The sequence below is a fragment of the Tachysurus fulvidraco genome, chromosome 21 (genome assembly GCF_022655615.1).
Source record: "Tachysurus fulvidraco isolate hzauxx_2018 chromosome 21, HZAU_PFXX_2.0, whole genome shotgun sequence".
NCBI lineage: Eukaryota > Metazoa > Chordata > Actinopteri > Siluriformes > Bagridae > Tachysurus > Tachysurus fulvidraco.
In genome coordinates, this window is record NC_062538.1 from 8923248 (window position 1) to 8939917 (window position 16670).

At 36.2% G+C, this 16670-nt stretch overlaps 4 protein-coding genes and 1 pseudogene across 8 annotated transcripts in view; 3 read left to right on the plus strand and 2 right to left on the minus strand.

Moving 5' to 3' along the window:
* gig2e (grass carp reovirus (GCRV)-induced gene 2e) overlaps positions 1–774 on the plus strand; it is a 14398-nt gene extending 13624 nt beyond the window's left edge. The window contains exon 4 of the mRNA XM_047805891.1: positions 228–774. Within this exon, the coding sequence (XP_047661847.1) occupies positions 228–699 (472 nt within the window). The 3' untranslated portion in view covers positions 700–774. The remainder of the gene's footprint in view (positions 1–227) is intronic.
* Positions 775–1427: 653 nt separating this feature from the next.
* Positions 1428–4450, minus strand: LOC113634935 (gig2-like protein DreN). The gene is made up of 4 exons (XM_027134136.2): positions 4325–4450; positions 3942–4034; positions 3583–3758; positions 1428–2611 (listed from the first exon to the last, which is right to left on the minus strand). The coding sequence occupies exon 4, from the start codon at positions 2593–2595 to the stop codon at positions 1960–1962; it is 636 nt and encodes a 211-aa protein (XP_026989937.2). The 5' UTR covers positions 2596–2611; positions 3583–3758; positions 3942–4034; positions 4325–4450; the 3' UTR covers positions 1428–1959.
* On the minus strand, positions 3788–9074 carry LOC113634937 (thy-1 membrane glycoprotein-like). The gene is made up of 4 exons (XM_027134139.2): positions 8883–9074; positions 8603–8642; positions 7828–8190; positions 3788–6045 (listed from the first exon to the last, which is right to left on the minus strand). Exons 1-4 carry the CDS (start codon positions 8901–8903, stop codon positions 5939–5941), a joined length of 531 nt encoding a protein of 176 aa, XP_026989940.1. The 5' UTR covers positions 8904–9074; the 3' UTR covers positions 3788–5938.
* LOC113634982 lies at positions 8386–8544 on the plus strand (annotated as a pseudogene).
* Positions 9075–12795: 3721 nt separating the features above from the next.
* The window catches only part of nectin1a (nectin cell adhesion molecule 1a), a 31471-nt gene continuing 27596 nt past the window's right edge, over positions 12796–16670 (plus strand). The window contains exon 1 of one of the 5 annotated variants that reach the window (XM_047805693.1): positions 12796–13062. In XM_047805693.1, the coding sequence (XP_047661649.1) occupies positions 13011–13062 (52 nt within the window). In that variant the 5' untranslated portion in view covers positions 12796–13010. The remainder of the gene's footprint in view (positions 13063–16670) is intronic. The other 4 variants (XM_027134159.2, XM_027134160.2, XM_027134157.2 and 1 more) reach the window with 4 other exon arrangements.

The window sequence follows — 16670 nt, forward strand, 5'->3', positions numbered from 1 at the left end:
TAAGACAAATAATAAATGGATTAAAAGTGCTTTTATTGAGCAAAGAAAACTGTATAATCAGTGATGTAATGTTATCTGTAAGCAAACTTTTATTTTACATTTATGAGAAGAGTCTAACAGTATCAACTTTACAAATACAGTACAAACATCAGTGATATTCCACATTATTTAATTCTGCTTACATTTTCTTTTCACCATATTCAGTGATCTGAATATTGTTCTCCAAGCACCATCATGTGGGCTGAATATGATTTGGGTCCAGGAATTCCCTGTCTCGCGAGCTGGACAGAACCTACTGATGGGAAAGTGTACCGAATGTATCATGGTACCTCTAAATATGCTGCTGTCAATATCATGAAAAATGGCTTTAATCAATCTGCAGGCGGCATGTTAGGGCGTGGTGTGTACCTCAGTCGGGATCTTAATAAGGCCAGTAGATACCCTTTGGAGCTGCCTGAGCATGAGAGAGTTGTTATAAGGGTGAGAGTCAATGTTGGGAGAGTGAAGAAAATCGATTATCAAGGTCACCCACTGCAGAAAACCTGGCATGATCATGGCTACGACACTGCTTGGTGTCCTCCTGGATGTGGCATGGTTCCGAGTGGCCTGGAAGAAGATTGTGTTTGGGATCCAAGTCGTATTAAAATTATCGATGTCATTTGTCCAAGATCAACAGCAGGAGCATTCTATGACTTCTAAATTGCTATGAAAATTATACAGTTGTAGAGAAATTGTAACTGTACACTGTACATCAATAAAAGAACTGAACTTTTACACATTGTTTAATTTATTGTTGTGAACCTTGTCCACTTTATTAGAAATGCCAGTATCCAATCGGCCAATCATGTGGCAGCAATGTAAGAGCTCGAGTTATTGTTTATATCAAACACTACATGTGATCAAACTAACAATGTAGTCAAACTAGTCTATCTGTTACCAGAAACTTTACCACAATCAAAGTCACAGAGATCACGCATCCTGTTTCATGTGAAAATTAACTGAAGCTCTTGACCTGCTTTTCAGGATTTTATGCATTCTGCTGCTGCCACGATTAATTAGATAACTACACAATTGTTAATGTGTTCCTAATAAAGTGGACAGTGAGTGTTTGTTGATAACTAAGATCAGAAGTGTGAAAGCCATGAAAGTAAAGGCCATGCACAACCCATTATTCCAACTGTTAAGATAAAATGATAGCCCTTCTTATATTTACTTTAGTATAGATACTGGATGCTGCAAAAGTTGTAACGTTTACAGAGAAACAAAAAGTTTGGACAAATGTTTCTAAAGCTTTTAGGAGCTGAAACCAATGGACACAGACACACACACACATTATATTTACTTCCTTTTCTTTAGTCTGTTTCTTGTATGATTTGGTATCGCTGTTGTTTTTCGCTGCTTTGTTTCCTGTGGAAAGAATTCAGCAATGGGTCTGACTCATATTTATTTTCGTCTAGTCATGCGGTGGATTCACGAAAACTGAAACTTAAAACTAATACATTTCTGGGAAACAACCTCTCACAACAGATTTATACAATATATCTTACTTTCACATGGCACTTGGTTCTTATCTGATTACAAAGTCACATATGTTATTTGATAATCTCACAGATTACCTGCCCACTTCTGAATCCTGGCCCATATACCTAGTATAAAACTAGAGCTATTTGTTTTCTCAATTCATGATTCATTAGAATATTTCAAATTGCATGTAGTGTATTGTATAAATTTTGAACAATTAAACAGTGAGCAAACTAAGAGTGGCAAGAAAAAACAATAACAAGAAAAATTCCAGAAAAAGATTTAGATGTGGAATAAAGCAAGATCCTGTACTAGAAATTATGAATTACTTGCAAGTCATTGTATAGTGATTTTGGTACAGATTATCACACAAAACAGTACACAGTAGGATAAGGAAACAGTGATTAGTGAATCACAGAGGAAAAAGTGGGTGACTAATCACTTCTTTAAGCAAACATGCTTTCTCATGAAAGCACATATAGCTGTCTTACAGACCCAGCACTTCTCTACACTGTGTGTGTCCTGTGTCTGCATTCCACAGCTCTTGCAAAGTGTCCCCTCTGACCCATTTGCCTCTTGTCCTGTTCCGTTTCCTTGCTGCTTTATAAGACTCTCTAAAGAATTTTTCACGGCTGCATCCCCACAGTGCGCTATAGCTACGACGGTGAGTCGCTTCGGGTCCCACACACAGTCTTCCTCAAGGCCCAACACAGAGGCGGGGAGCCAGGCTGTGTCATATCCTTGCTGGTGCCATGTGGTCTGCAGATTCATGCACTGGTTGTCAATCCTCTTCACCTTGCCCACTCTCACCCGCAGCTTGAAAACTACTCTGTCATTAGAAGCACAGAAGGCTGGGTAGCTCATGGCTTTCTTAATGTCCCTGCTGCAGTAGACACCTGCTCCCAGTGTTCCCCCAGTGGAAGGCTTGAATCCGTTAGTTATTATAGTCTGGGCGTTGCTTTTGTGTGTCCCGTGGTACATGGTGTAGCCATGGCTTTTTCTGGGGGTCTGGCCTGGTTGGAGCTCCTTAAAGGTTTCGCAGCAGGCCTCCCATCCACTGAATTCGATTGGCATTGTTGTGCTGTTCCTTCTGTATATGAGGAAAAGCAAGTTTAAATACTTTACATGACTGTAAATATTGTGCAGTATGTGGAATTGTAGCTTTTATATATATGAAATTTAGCACAAAATGACAAAAAAGAAAAAAACAAGAAATTGTGAAAATGGAGGCCTGGACAAACCTCCGCTGTGGGATGTCAAGGGACCAAGCAGGTAATAAGTAAGTCGCTACAATAGTTTGTAGTCACAATGTCAGAATTTCTTTCAATGTTAGATTTTTCTCAAATTTTCCTTCTATCAAAGCATGTGTTCAGTAAAAACTGTTCAGTTTTGCTCTAAAATGGATACTAAGGTTTTGCACAAACTTGTGGAGACACCTGGTCAATGCAGAATCTCATATATTTGTCTTGCACTTTTTAGACGGTCCCTTACTCACTTGTTCATATCCAACACCAGTGACTTTCGTTCCTGCAAAATTCCTGTTCATCCAGTTTTAACCAGTGTTGTGCTAGTTACTAAGAAATAGTAACTAGTTACAGTTACTAGATACTTCATTCAAATCAATTACGTTATTGATTACTTACACCAAAAAGTAACGCATTACTGTTAAAAGTAACTTTTTAGTTACTTTTTTAAAGAACGTTCTTTAATGATCCCATTGATGCCCTTTTATGCGTTACGGTCTATATACAAACACAAAACCAGACATAACGCGTTACTGCCCAACACTGGTTTTAACGTGCGAAAAATATATAAAATATATTATATTGCAGTTGATACTCTGTCCAGAATATAGAATTATACATAAACACACATCCTTTTTGATCATATAAACGTTTGTATACGTATTTTACTTTTATTTCCTGAGAAATAGCAGAAATGATCTAAAATTTTATATCAAATATTTATTTAGTATTTAATAAAACTTAATACAGTATTAAAATGGTGGAGATGAACAGCTGAAAATAGTAAAAACAGCCCAGATCAGACTAAATTGCCTACCTGATGTAGTATATGTGCAGTATCTGTTCACCCTCCAGTTAAAGCCACACTTTCACTTTCGCTTTTGATTTGGAGCTCGTGTTGTGTGTGTACTGTAGGGGTGGGTTTGTTTTTCACAGGTGTTTCTTGTATATCCTGTTAGCCTGCATGACTCTCAGTATAAAACGCATATGTTTCTGTAATCAAGCACAAAAGATTCCCTGTAGATGGTTATGACACATATCCAGACTGTGTCTAAGTTTATTTGAATGATACAGAAAGCAGTCAAAGCAGCATACAGATAATCATTACTGTTATAGATGAGATCAAATAAACAAATAAAACACCACCACCACCAACAACAACAACTATTCTGCCACCCTAATACGCCTTGCATCAGTTGACAGACAGACAACTCCTCTACCAATCACCACACTGAAGCAGACATCCAATTCACTTCGTTTAATGGTTGACTGGAAGTAGGGTAAAACAAAGAAAAGAATGAATTTTAGCTAATTAATGAAAGTTGTTTACATAACATGAGAATCAAACATGTATTCATAAATAAAACATATCACACAACTAATATTTAAAGTCCTTTGTGTCCAACATGCACATTTTAAAGCAATATATATTTAACACTTGTCTGTACTGTAAATATTTGGATTTCAAATTTAAATGAACTCTTAGAACAAAATGTAAAATACTGACAAATATAGTTATTTATATAGTATAGACAACCTTTTAACATGACTCAACATACCAACAATGCCAACGAAAGAAGATGAAATGTAGCAGATGAATTAAGATTGACAGAGCTGCCATGAGGGCTTGATGGCTTCCCATAAACAACCGACTAGAAGTTAGAACTAGTCTGACGCTGATGACATCATCATTAAGTAACGCTCTTAAAGGAGCCCGCACACATTAATTATATCACATAACAACACAACAACAATAATAATTTAATAATAATACCAATATTACTACTACTTCTACTACTGCTACTACTACTACTAATAATAATATATTAATATAATAATAATAATAATAATAATAATAATAATAATAATAATTAGTATTATTACTACTACTACTACTACTACTAAGAAAAATAAGAAGAAAAAAGATAAAGAAAAAATTGGATAACTGACTAGACACATGTCCCAAGGCCTTGGTCAAAGATTGGCCCTTGATGAGCATGGATTTAAACTGAATGCTCAATCTGAATGACATTAAACTGAGCCACAACACTATTATTAAGTTAAATGAAGACAGTTATAAGTGTGAGGGACTAAGAGATATTTCAGGATTTTTTTAACTGCAACTGCTAAAATAATGCAATTTATATATACATTAACAAATGCATAAACTTTTTTTAACAATGTGGGTTTTATGTGTTGGTGCGCATGGTGTATATGATTGGAATGGGGATTTTTATTATTCTTTTTATTGCTGCCACAGTGTTCTCATGTTGAATAGGATACTTATCTTTCTGCAAGGTGTGTGAATTTGTTTATAGCTGCATATTGTATTCAAGACACTATGGGTCACGTGTATGCTGCTTGGATTGAAGTTCCAGCAATATAAAAAGCCTTACTTTGTCCTTAAGTGGAGATAGATAAACAGAAAAAAGAGGGGAAAAAACTTGAAAAAAGACCCATGGCTAATCTTTTATAGACATGGGTGCCCCTGGGCCCAGGATCAACTAATCAGCAGTAATAATAATAATAATAATAATAATAATAATAATAATAATAATAATAATAATAATAATAATAATAATAATAATAATAATAACACAAAAATTGGTTATTATGCAGAAGTAGCACACAGCCACCCTTAACATTGAATTTAACCTACATAAACTTCAGTTTGCCCTTAACATTCTGTATAACAGATATAATAATTTAAGGCTAATGCTGAGTTAGTATACATACATAAAATTAATACAAATAGCAATTTCAGAGTAAATAAATAAAATAATAAAAATAGGGAAAAGCCATTTAAATAAATGTACACTTAAGGTAAAGACCATAAATGTTGTCTTACTACATGAATTGTCATGTCCTGTAACTTCAACCCAAAGGATGTTTAAATCCAGCTCATAAATGCTGCTACAGATGAATTTGACCCAAACACCATTAGCAATTAGTTTTACTCAGACATAGCAACATAGTTTTGAGCAACATGCTAATGCATCAGATGTGACAAAAGACACCATCATAGAGGCAGCTATTGGCACTTACTTTACATATCTAAAATAGTGCTGTAAAATTACAGAGCATTATAATGATCGGCTTTCATCACTGATATGACACTGAGAAACTGACACACTGATATATTGGCAGAGGGCAGCAGTGCTTCAGACTGATGCTTAAAGGGCCTCCAGTGTCTGAAGAATACAGAGAGGAAGCAGGAGACTCAGCAACCAGGGGTAACTCTGAAGAAACACACAGATTGCAGAGCAGGGCTGCAGGGTATCTAGAGGATAAAAGGATCGAAGACTTTATACATTATTATCTAAGATTGGTTAAATTCCCATTATAATTTACACATAAATAATAATAATATTATTATTATTATAATTATTATTATAAGTATTATTATTATTATTATTATTATTATTATTGTTGTTGTTATTATTATATATTTAATATTATTAATAACAACAATAACAACAACAACAATAATAATAATAATAATAATAATAATAATAATAATAATAATAATAATAATAATAATAATAATAATAATAATAATAATAATAATAATAATTTAATTATTAACACATTATCATAACTGAACTGACCAAGACACTAACAGGATTTAAATAGACAAAATAGTTCATCGTGCTTTAACATTATTACTCGATAATTACTTCTATTTTGAATGAATAATATGTTCATTGTAAATTATAAAAATGTAAAAAAAATGTCAGTTTTCTTTACTTTGTTATTGAATAACAGAATAATAAAAGAATATTAAAATACAAAAAAATCAAAGTCAATAAGAAACAAACATGGGGAAAATTAACATATTTGTATATTTTGTAACTGTAAATATTTACAGTTGCTGTCCACTTTATTAGGAACACCTGTACACCTACACTTTAATGCAGTTATTTTCTGTGACATGCTTGTTTGTTGCCTGATGGGCTTTTTTAAGTATTTAAAAAAACTGCTGATCTCCTAGGGTTTTAATGCACAACAACAACAAAATCCATCTATCTATCTATCTATCTATCTATCTATCTATCTATCTATCTATCTATCTATCTATCTATCTGTCTATCTGTCTATCTATCTATCTATCTATCTATCTATCTATCTATCTATCTATCTATCTATCGGTACATAAATATATTCATTCATTCATTCATTCATTCATTTTCTACCGCTTATCCGAACTTCTCGGGTCATGGGGAGCCAATCACAGGCATCATCGGGCATCAAGGCAGGATACACCCTAGACGGAGTGCCAACCCATCGCAGGGCACACACACACACACCCTCATTCACTCACGTAATCACACACTATGGACAATTTTCCAGAGATGCTAATCAACCTACCATGCATGTCTTTGGACCGGGGGAGGAAACCGGAGTACCCGGAGGAAACCCCCGAGGCACAAGGAGAACATGCAAACTCCGCACACACAAGGCGGAGGCAGGAATCGAACCCCCAAATCTGGAGGTGTGAGGCAAACGTGCTAACCACTAAGCCACCGCCCCCCCCCCAAATATAGATATAGCTATATCTACAAGTGACAAATTAAAGGACAACCTGACTTTGCTCCTCTTGTGCACTTATAGGGAAGCCTCACTGCAAAGAAATACAAGGCTTTTTTTGACTGATCACCTTTTCAAGGTTTCACATTTCAATTATTATGGGAACGGTCTCTTCCAGGATGACTCTGACCCCATCCACAGGTCAAGAGGGTGATTTAAGGAGCTTGAAATGATGTCAAGAATAAGCTAAGTTCTTTACAGTGACCAGATCTCAAATCCAACTGAAGACAATGCTCTCTTTCATCATTAACAAAACACCCATTGAAGGAACAGATTTATAAAGAATTTTACAGAAAATTTATAGCAAAATGTGTTTAAGCTTTTCTGGATATTTACTTTGACCCAAAACATTATTATTACACTTCCCAAAGGTTTTCTTTTAAATTATTACCCGTCTCTGTATACATTTACAGAATATACTTACAAAGAACACAAAGACACTCACAGTTCACCACAATGTTTAGTAGTTACTTACCCACGTCAACAAACAGTCTCTTGTCTTCGTTTGTCACTCTGCATATGAATGTTGTGTTCTCTGTTAGGGTGAAGCTCATTATGGTCAGTTTGAACCCATACGGTTCCAGCTCTTCCACATAAGTGTTATGCCTGAATCTGTAATCAGGCATCGTCCCAGATACGTTGGTGTTAACGATGACTTCTCGTCTGCCCTTGGACATGGAGAACTCGAACTCAGTGTGGTAGTTTGGTTTAGGTCGCAGCGGGCAGGTCACTCTAAGGTCATGATCTTCCTCCTGACACACAGTCATTTCTTCATCACCGTTGTCATCATCATCTTCATCATCATCGTTATCATCAGTAAGAATAGGATTCATTAAAACTGAAAAGCCAAAATCACATGCACACACACACACACACACACACACACACACACACACACACACACACACACACACACACACACACACACACACACACAAACACACATACAAATACAATTTAATAGCTAAAGGTGGCATTTTGGATTCCAGCAACAATCACAGTAGAGGTTCGTGGATCCATTTGCAAACAAATTATCGCTTCTCTGCCCTTTGGCTAAGATCAAGTGTAGCAAACAAATTAGCATGTCTTCATTAAAGTGCAATCTAATGTTTAAAAGATGAAAAAGGAAAAAGGAGACACATTTTGTTTTGAAACTTTTCATTGCAATTCTGTGAAAACATGAAGTACACATCCTCCATTAATTATTAGACAGATTAAGGAGCTTTTAAAACATTATAAGAGCATCTTACCTGACAGAGTAACAGTCCACACAAGTAGCTTTGTTGTTGGCTGTATATTTGTTAAAAATGACAACCATATAAGTGAACACTGGTCAGAAACAATGCAGTGTTTTCAAGAGAATAAACAGCAACATCTGTAAATCTGTACCTTTGAGTAAGGCCTATGTGGTCTATAAATGTATCAGAATACATCATTATCAGCTAAAGAGCTTTATATCTATTTGACACACATCCTAGTTAGTGTGTAGGCTAATTTATTCACTGAGAAAAAACATCTGTATTTCCAAACCTGTCCTTTCAGCAGCCTCATCGTTCCAGCTGTCTTCCTCCAAGGGCAATGAGCTCTGAATAAACAGAGAAAGAAGGCTACAGCTTTATGGAACGGTTGTGTAGAGCTGTGTTCAACAGCAGATCTCTGATCAGTCTGGAGGTTTTTGTGCTGCAGTGCTGCATTGCTCTCTCACACCCATTCTGCAGCTCTGCAGTGGACTGAACCAACCCCACCAACATAGGGGGAAGGTGTTAGGTTTGGGGGATACCACTATTTTCATTTCAATCCATTTTTTAAAATGTTACAATTCCCACAATGAGAATTTGTATGAAAAGTTTAAAAATGATCACTTATTGAGTACCAAATGGTAAAAACAGCAAATTTACAAACAAATAAAAATAAATACTAAATGAAAGCTTTTACAGAAACAGCTAATTATTTGGAGATAAAGTATACATTGTCTTTATTGAACTCCAATCTTAGAGTTTTTGGTTGGTTGCAGGGCTTAAAAATCATGAATGCTCTCTGTCTTTGTGTGTGTGTTTGTGTGTGTGTGTGTGTGTGTGTGTGTGTGTGTGTGTGTGTGTGTGTGTGTGTGTGTGTGTGTGTGTGTGTGTGTGTGTGTGTAATAATTTCTTATCCATCTTTCTCATTATACTACCAATAACACCTTATGATATGAATTTCTCAACCCTAATAGTTTAATTGTCAGTATATTACCTTTAAGCCTTCCATCTAATATCATGACAGCCATCTCCAACAAGTCACCGGTTTCATCCAAAAGCCATAACCCAAACTGAGTAAACATATATAAACATAGATGCACTTTAGACAAATTGCAAATGTAGGCCTTGTATTATTGCACTATAATATGAAAATCTTAAATATCCATCATCATATGTGCACAAAATGGCTTTGCTTTTGAATGTGTCAAAGACAGATAGTGGATAAATTAATTCCACTGGTTTACTTTGAATTGTTAATTTCCCTCGTGTGATGGTAATGACAGTGGAGATCTGAGAGGAAGCATTTTGCATTTGAAAGGATTCTAAAATAAGACCTGAAAATACACATAAAATGAAGACTGTAGACACAAACTGTTGCCTTCCCTGATTAAATTATTATTGCATCATGCTCAATAAGTCAGATAGATTATGACATAGATACATATATACACACTTGAAATGTATTTAGATGATCTATTTATTTTGAAACATTATGTATTGTGTTTTTTAGCTCAACAATTATAATTATCCAATCTCTGTTAATAGAGCAGTAATTAGTACTGATTGTGTAATTGTGGAAGAAAACATCTGTATGACAGAAAACTATGATATTCAAGCAAACCAATAATGTACAGACTAACCACTAACCAGTAAAATGTGAAAAAATTGAGAAAGTGCAAGCTTGAAAATTAAAATAAACACATTATTAAAATAAATGTGATCACATATGCAAAAATGACTGCACATCTGAAAGCAAATAAATCATATAATAAATAATAATAATAATAATAATAATAATAATAATAATAATAATAATAATAATAATAATAATAATAATGGGGGGCACGGTGGCTTAGTGGGTAGCACGTTCGCCTCACACCTCCAGGGTCGGGGTTCGATTCCTGCCTCCGCCTTGTGTGTGCGGAGTTTGCATGTTCTCCCCGTGCCTCGGGGGTTTCCTCCGGGTACTCCGGTTTCCTCCCCCGGTCCAAAGACATGCATGGTAGGTTGATTGGCATCTCTGGAAAAATTGTCCGTAGTGTGTGATTGCGTGAGTGAATGAGAGTGTGTGTGTGCCCTGCGATGGGTTGGCACTCCGTCCAGGGTGTATCCTGCCTTGATGCCCGATGACGCCTGAGATAGGCACAGGCTCCCCGTGACCCGAGGTAGTTCGGATAAAGCGGTAGAAAATGAATGAATGAATGAATGAATAATAATAATAATAATAATAATAATAATAATAATAATAACAATAATGTATGGTAACAATCATGTAATAAGGTACTTTGAAATTGAAAACAATAATAATAATAATAATAATAATAATAATAATTGGCTCTGCTAAAGTGCTTCTGTGTATGTTAAGCTCACAATCAGTGATCCTTTGATAAGAAACTCAAACCATATGCACTACAGGAAGTCATGGCCTAATGGTTAGAGAGTTTGACTCTTAACCCTAAGGTTGTGGGTTCAAGTCTCAGGCCGGCAATACCAGCGAACCCCACCGAATACCACCGAACCCCACCGAACCCCAACTGCTCCCTGGGCACCGCAGCTTAAATGGCTGCCCACTGCTCCGGGTGTGTGTTCACGGTGTGTGTGTGTGTTCACTGCTTTGTGTGTGCATGTTGGATGGGTTAAATGCAGAGAACGAATTCTGATTATGGGTCACCATACTTAGCTGTATGTCACGTCACTCACTCACTCACTCACTCACTCACTTATAATAAACACATACATGTACAGTTTTCACTGCATTCTGCATTTTGCATTTACATAAAACTTCCTGAGTAACCAATTTTATACATTTTCAATGTGGAACATTTTATGTAACGCTTTGCATGGCAAAAATGTAAATAGACCCAATTTAATACAGCCAAAAAAGCTGAAAAATATTGACAACGTCAGCTGTATAAACACTCACTGACCACATGGGGGAGATAGTTGCATTAGATAGGAGATAGTATACAGTAGTATAGTTGGTTGTGTTCACAGATTGAACATTGCTTATGTTTTCCAACGTTTTCCAATGTTTGCAAATTCTCCCATGTTCTTCACCAGTACTTCTGTATTTTACACATTTAATATTAACATAAATGATCACAGTAATGTTTTGGTTTAAAATAACACTGGCTTTATTTAATTTATAGATTTTAGCAAATGGCAAACGGATGTCCATTCAGGACATACTGTTATAGGAAAACTTTGTGCTGGTAACAGAAACTCGGTTGTTGATTTTTTTCCCCCCACGACAGCACGCCTCATCGATATTTATTGGCCAATTACAGTGTGTCCCATCACGCAAATGAAGTGGGCGTGGCTTTTAATGTTGGGGCGTATCTTAATTTGCATATCAGTAATAGTCATAGACTATGTAGTTCTTCATGTAGATAATTGCTAGTGCATTGTACATTATTCCTGTTGTCTAATGACATTTTGTCGAAGAGTAATGTATTATATATTAAATAAACCGAGACTTTGTACCATTTTGTAGTTTCCACACAAGAAAAATCAACTAATTTTAATCTATTTAACTCCACCCACATTTTAATACGTGGTTAATTTTATTCACTCAGATAAACTCTTCACATTGCAAGTGCAATACATTCTATTTCAAGTCAAATAAACAAAGCAGCTAAAGATCTAGGTCTTTGTCTATGTTCACAAACGCATCAAGTATTGTTTAAACGTCTTGTTAAATACAATAGGAGGAAGAAGAGGGGAACTGACCGCGCACATGACAGCTAAAAACAGTACAAGGGAAACAGTCAGCAAATACCATCAGAGATCACTAGCTCTTGTGCTGTTATTGTGACCTGTAGCTCATTAATCTCGGTGTCCTGTGCTCAAAGCTGCCCACGCACAGCTGAACAGAGAGAGAGAGAGAGAGAGAGAGAGAGAGAGAGAGAGAGAGAGAGAGAGAGAGAGAGAGAGAGAGAGAGAGAGAGAGAGAGAGAGAAATGGAGACAGAGTGTGAGAGAGAGACAGAGAGTGTGTGTGAGAGAGAGAGAGAGAGAGTGTGTGTGTGTGTGAGAGAGAGCGAGAGATAGAGAGAGAGAGAGTGTGTGTGTGTGTGTGTGAGAGAGAGCGAGAGATAGAGAGAGAGAGAGAGTGTGTGTGTGTGTGTGAGAGAGAGAGCGAGAGATAGAGAGAGAGAGTGTGTGAGAGAGTGTGTGTGTGAAGAGAGAGCGTGTCTGTGTGTGTGAAAGAGAGAGAGAGAGAGAGAGAGAGAGAGAGAGAGAGAGAGAGAGAGAGAGAGAGAGAGAGCTTTTCCATCCAGTGTGAATGTAGAGAGCAGCACTGATTGAACAGAAGAGCACGCGCGCTTTTCATTTTCCGAACGCGCGATTGATTAAAATCTCTCCGATAAATGGGACTCTGGACTATTTCTCACCTCATAACCTGCTCATAAAGAGAGATTATGTTAACTGTGGTGTTCCAGTTTCCTCTCATCGCCGTTCTTGCAATATCAGGTAAGATTCGCGGTTTATTTTCTGTTCCGAAGGTTACTGTGTGGTGACCGGAGTGTTTTTAGGTTGAGTTTAATGCACACTGAACAAATCAGTAAAAACCCAGAAGGCAAACTAGGTCTGGAAAAGCAGAGCATCATGCTGTGTGATGCTGTTTAGTGAATTGTAGGTTGTAGTTACGAGCTGCATGAAGAAGAGATGAGGATGCTGCTTCTGCAGATGCATATAAGTTCCAGCTGTTTTGCTCTCTCTCTCTCTCTCTCTCTCTCTCTCTCTCTCTCTCTCTCTCTCTCTCTCTCTCTCTCTCTCTCTCTCTCCCCTGTCTTAAATGTACAAAAAGTAAAAATTAGCACATTCTGTTGCATGCATTAACCTGTTAGTACAGTAAGTGTTGATTCATTTCCTCTAACAGCAGCCCTGACAGTAGTTCCAGCAGCAAATCATAGTTTATTAGGCTATCTTTGCCCTAATTCTAATACTTTATCGTTTCTATGGTAACTCATTCACAGGGACTTGCATGGTGGACTCTCAACATAATGAAGCAGGTTTTTATAAAGGACTATTCGTATTTAACAAAATCAACAACAAAAAAAAAGCATTTCCATCTTTAAGACCTGGTTTATTTATCATAAATGGAAAGAGTCTCCAGTGTCAGGACTTTGTAAAAATGCATCGTAACACACTGGTTGTTTTTTTTTTTGTTGTTTTTTTTTGTATTATTGACTTATTATTAAGAGATGCTGGTCACTATATAATAATCATATGATAATAATATGATCATTGGTGTTACAGACATTTCAAAGTATTCAATGTAAAAAATAAATGGATAAAAAGTGTGATGCATCAGTCCCAAAGAAATATATAAAAAATATACAATTGTAATCTTAAAACACTTATACAATATGAAAGTAAGTCCAGTGTGGTAAGATTAACTTCTCTTCCAATCAGGCCACATCATTATTGATTCATTTTCTAGAACAGAATGTCCACATGATGTTTTGTTCCTTACATATAAAGTTTTGTTTTGTTTTTTTCTTTAATTCATTCTATACAATGAAGTCGTCATCAGCTACTGTATAATGGTGTCATTTGCACAATGCATTTTGTATGATTTAGGCTTGGATGAGCTCAATTGTGCTGCTAATTATAATCATGTACATAATGATATGAAACGCACAGCCAACATTTATTTATATGACACTTATATGATGTACAAGCAGTGTGTTTTTCCGAGTATATCACATTGCAGCCTGCCCTTTAATGTATTGTATTTCTGATCTCGTTTTTCTAGTATGAGTGTCTTCTATCACATCACAACATCACTTATGGTTCATGTAAGGTTTACTAATGTATGTCTGAATAGTATACAAGAGTATTAGTGCAGTTTTTATGTTAGGTATCTGTGACACATTGTTCTAAACAAGAGCGCTGTGTTTTTAAACCACAAATCCTCATTGAAAGGTAATGCATTCTAGAAGCAAATACATTATGTATGTAAATGCTTAGGCTGGTGAATGAGCCCCAAGTGTGAAAATGTAATTACTTATAGCAGGTTTGCACATGATTCGGATTGTTGACAAGGCATGTTTTGGCTTATAAAACCCTTTTTGGGGGATATACTCTTCAATGAATAAATCATTCGCCCATAAGCCTCTTTTCTAATTCTAATTACAGAATTATAAACATTTAAAGAAAATCAAATCGATAGAAAAAGTAACACATTTTCCCCTCTACACTAAGATAATAAGCTCATTATTTCCTCTCATTGTTTTAAATTATGACACGTTTGTTTTACTTCCCCCATCGATTCATGCCGCAGTTTACAACCCTCAGCTCCTTCCAAGTCCCGTAAGATTACATTCCATCTTCTCTGAATCATACTAATGAGACTTAAAATAAGCATTCCATAATTCACAAGAGAACATTTCAGGAAATCAGAAAAAAAGTGATTAATCTTAGGGATGCAGAATAATACAGCTAGATGATGTTAGGTTTTGTTGATATAAAACACTGAAATGGTATTCTAGTATATAAAAACTGGCAACCTGAGGAGTAATGGTTGCAATTTTTAACTCTCAGATTTCTTCATAGGTCTTTTCTTTTAATGTCACTTTTAGCTTAGGGGCCCGCAGAAAGTCTTGCTGTTGGTGATGCAATATAAACAGCTTGATTATTAATTTCTATATTGATTTGTTTCTAACCACAACTCTGACAGCAGATCTGGTAATAATGCAAATCACAGCTTTATATTAATGCACTTGTTCTAATACGCTTTGTTTCTATAGTAACGGCAAAATCACAGGGTCTTGCTTAAATTGCTCAATAAACAGAATAATAAAGTATGGTTATTTAACAACAAGAAAGTACAATAGTTTATATTGTGAAGTTCTGTTAAACATTTATTGAAAGATTCTTCAGTGTCAGCAGTTTGTAAAATATGTTTTTTTTTTAAAATATTTGTCACAGAAGTATTGTAATGCTTGTATTTGTGTGCCAACTTCCATTAAAACAATCTCACTCACAAACTGTCTCATGCTAGTTGGCTTGAGAGAGAATAATGGTGCATTAAAGTGAAATGAAAGGTGTCCAGTAACCTCAGCTTCCAATAACCTAAAAAAAAAATAACCTCAAACAAACTCCTCCTACTTTAATGGTTGACGTTATGTGATGGGAAATTGACATATGCCAGGATAGTCCTGGGTTTGAGCCATGAAAACTGGCACTCTTCGCCATGGGAAGACAAAGAGGCGTCTTGACTGACGTGTCAATTGTGATGTCTATCAGTTCAGAAATCTCTGCCTGTAAACATTAAGGTGTTCTGGCCTATTCACTGTGTTTGAATGCAGTTCATCCATTTGAATTGGCGAAATTGGCATAGGATTTTTCCTTTTGTACTACCAGTGAAGACTCATATGTAATTACATTCTATGATAGCTGAACTCATGTTTGATGCATGTGAATTGAACAGAATTTTGGCTGAAGCATTTTGTAAAGGTGACTTGACATGCCTTGGCCCATATCTGCGGAAAATCTGTGGCAGTTTTGAAAAACTGCCACCTCCTTTGAAAATTGCGGTGTTGAATTTGCATTCAGTTCTGTGACTGCAAAATTGCAAAAAATCTGGAACGACTGAGAAAGTGTTTTTTTAGGGAGGCGTGGATTACAGATTATAAACTGAAGACCATTCGTGTTGACATGCAAGATCTTTACTGTGTCAGACACACTTACATACATATTACCGTGATGTAGAGATATTACTTCAGTGCATGAATGGATAAAATAAGTCAAACCAAACACCAATGCTGGTTACCAATGTTCCATTCCAAGCATACAGTATCAATATGGTGCATCTAAGTTCTCTATTCATGCCACATCCGGTTCTCGGTAATGTCACTATGCTGACCCATTTTCAGCACTTGACGATGACGGCCTGAAATGTTTTCCATGGAGCATCTAATGTTTTAGAAATTGCTTTGTACCCCTCTTCAGATCAATACTTTCTGACAGCGAGATCCTGTGCGTGCTTTGCAAGCTCTTTGTAGACTATGGCTTCAGCTGTCGGATCAAGGCAAGGGGAAAAGTCCAGAAAATCCTACAGGAACGGCCGATCT

What these genes read in the sequence shown, in the direction of transcription:
- LOC113634935 (XM_027134136.2), bottom strand. Translation starts at nt 2,595, where the DNA reads ATGCCAATCGAATTCAGTGGATGGGAGGCCTGCTGCGAAACCTTTAAG.
- LOC113634937 (XM_027134139.2), bottom strand. Translation starts at nt 8,903, where the DNA reads ATGAGGCTGCTGAAAGGACAG. An exon ending in TGAGGCTGCTGAAAGGACAG is followed by an intron (nt 8,643 to 8,882) that starts GTTTGGAAATAC and finishes ACAAATATACAG; the next exon opens with CCAACAACAAAGCTACTTGT. An exon ending in GAGACTGTTTGTTGACGTGG is followed by an intron (nt 6,046 to 7,827) that starts GTAAGTAACTAC and finishes TTTATCCTCTAG; the next exon opens with ATACCCTGCAGCCCTGCTCT.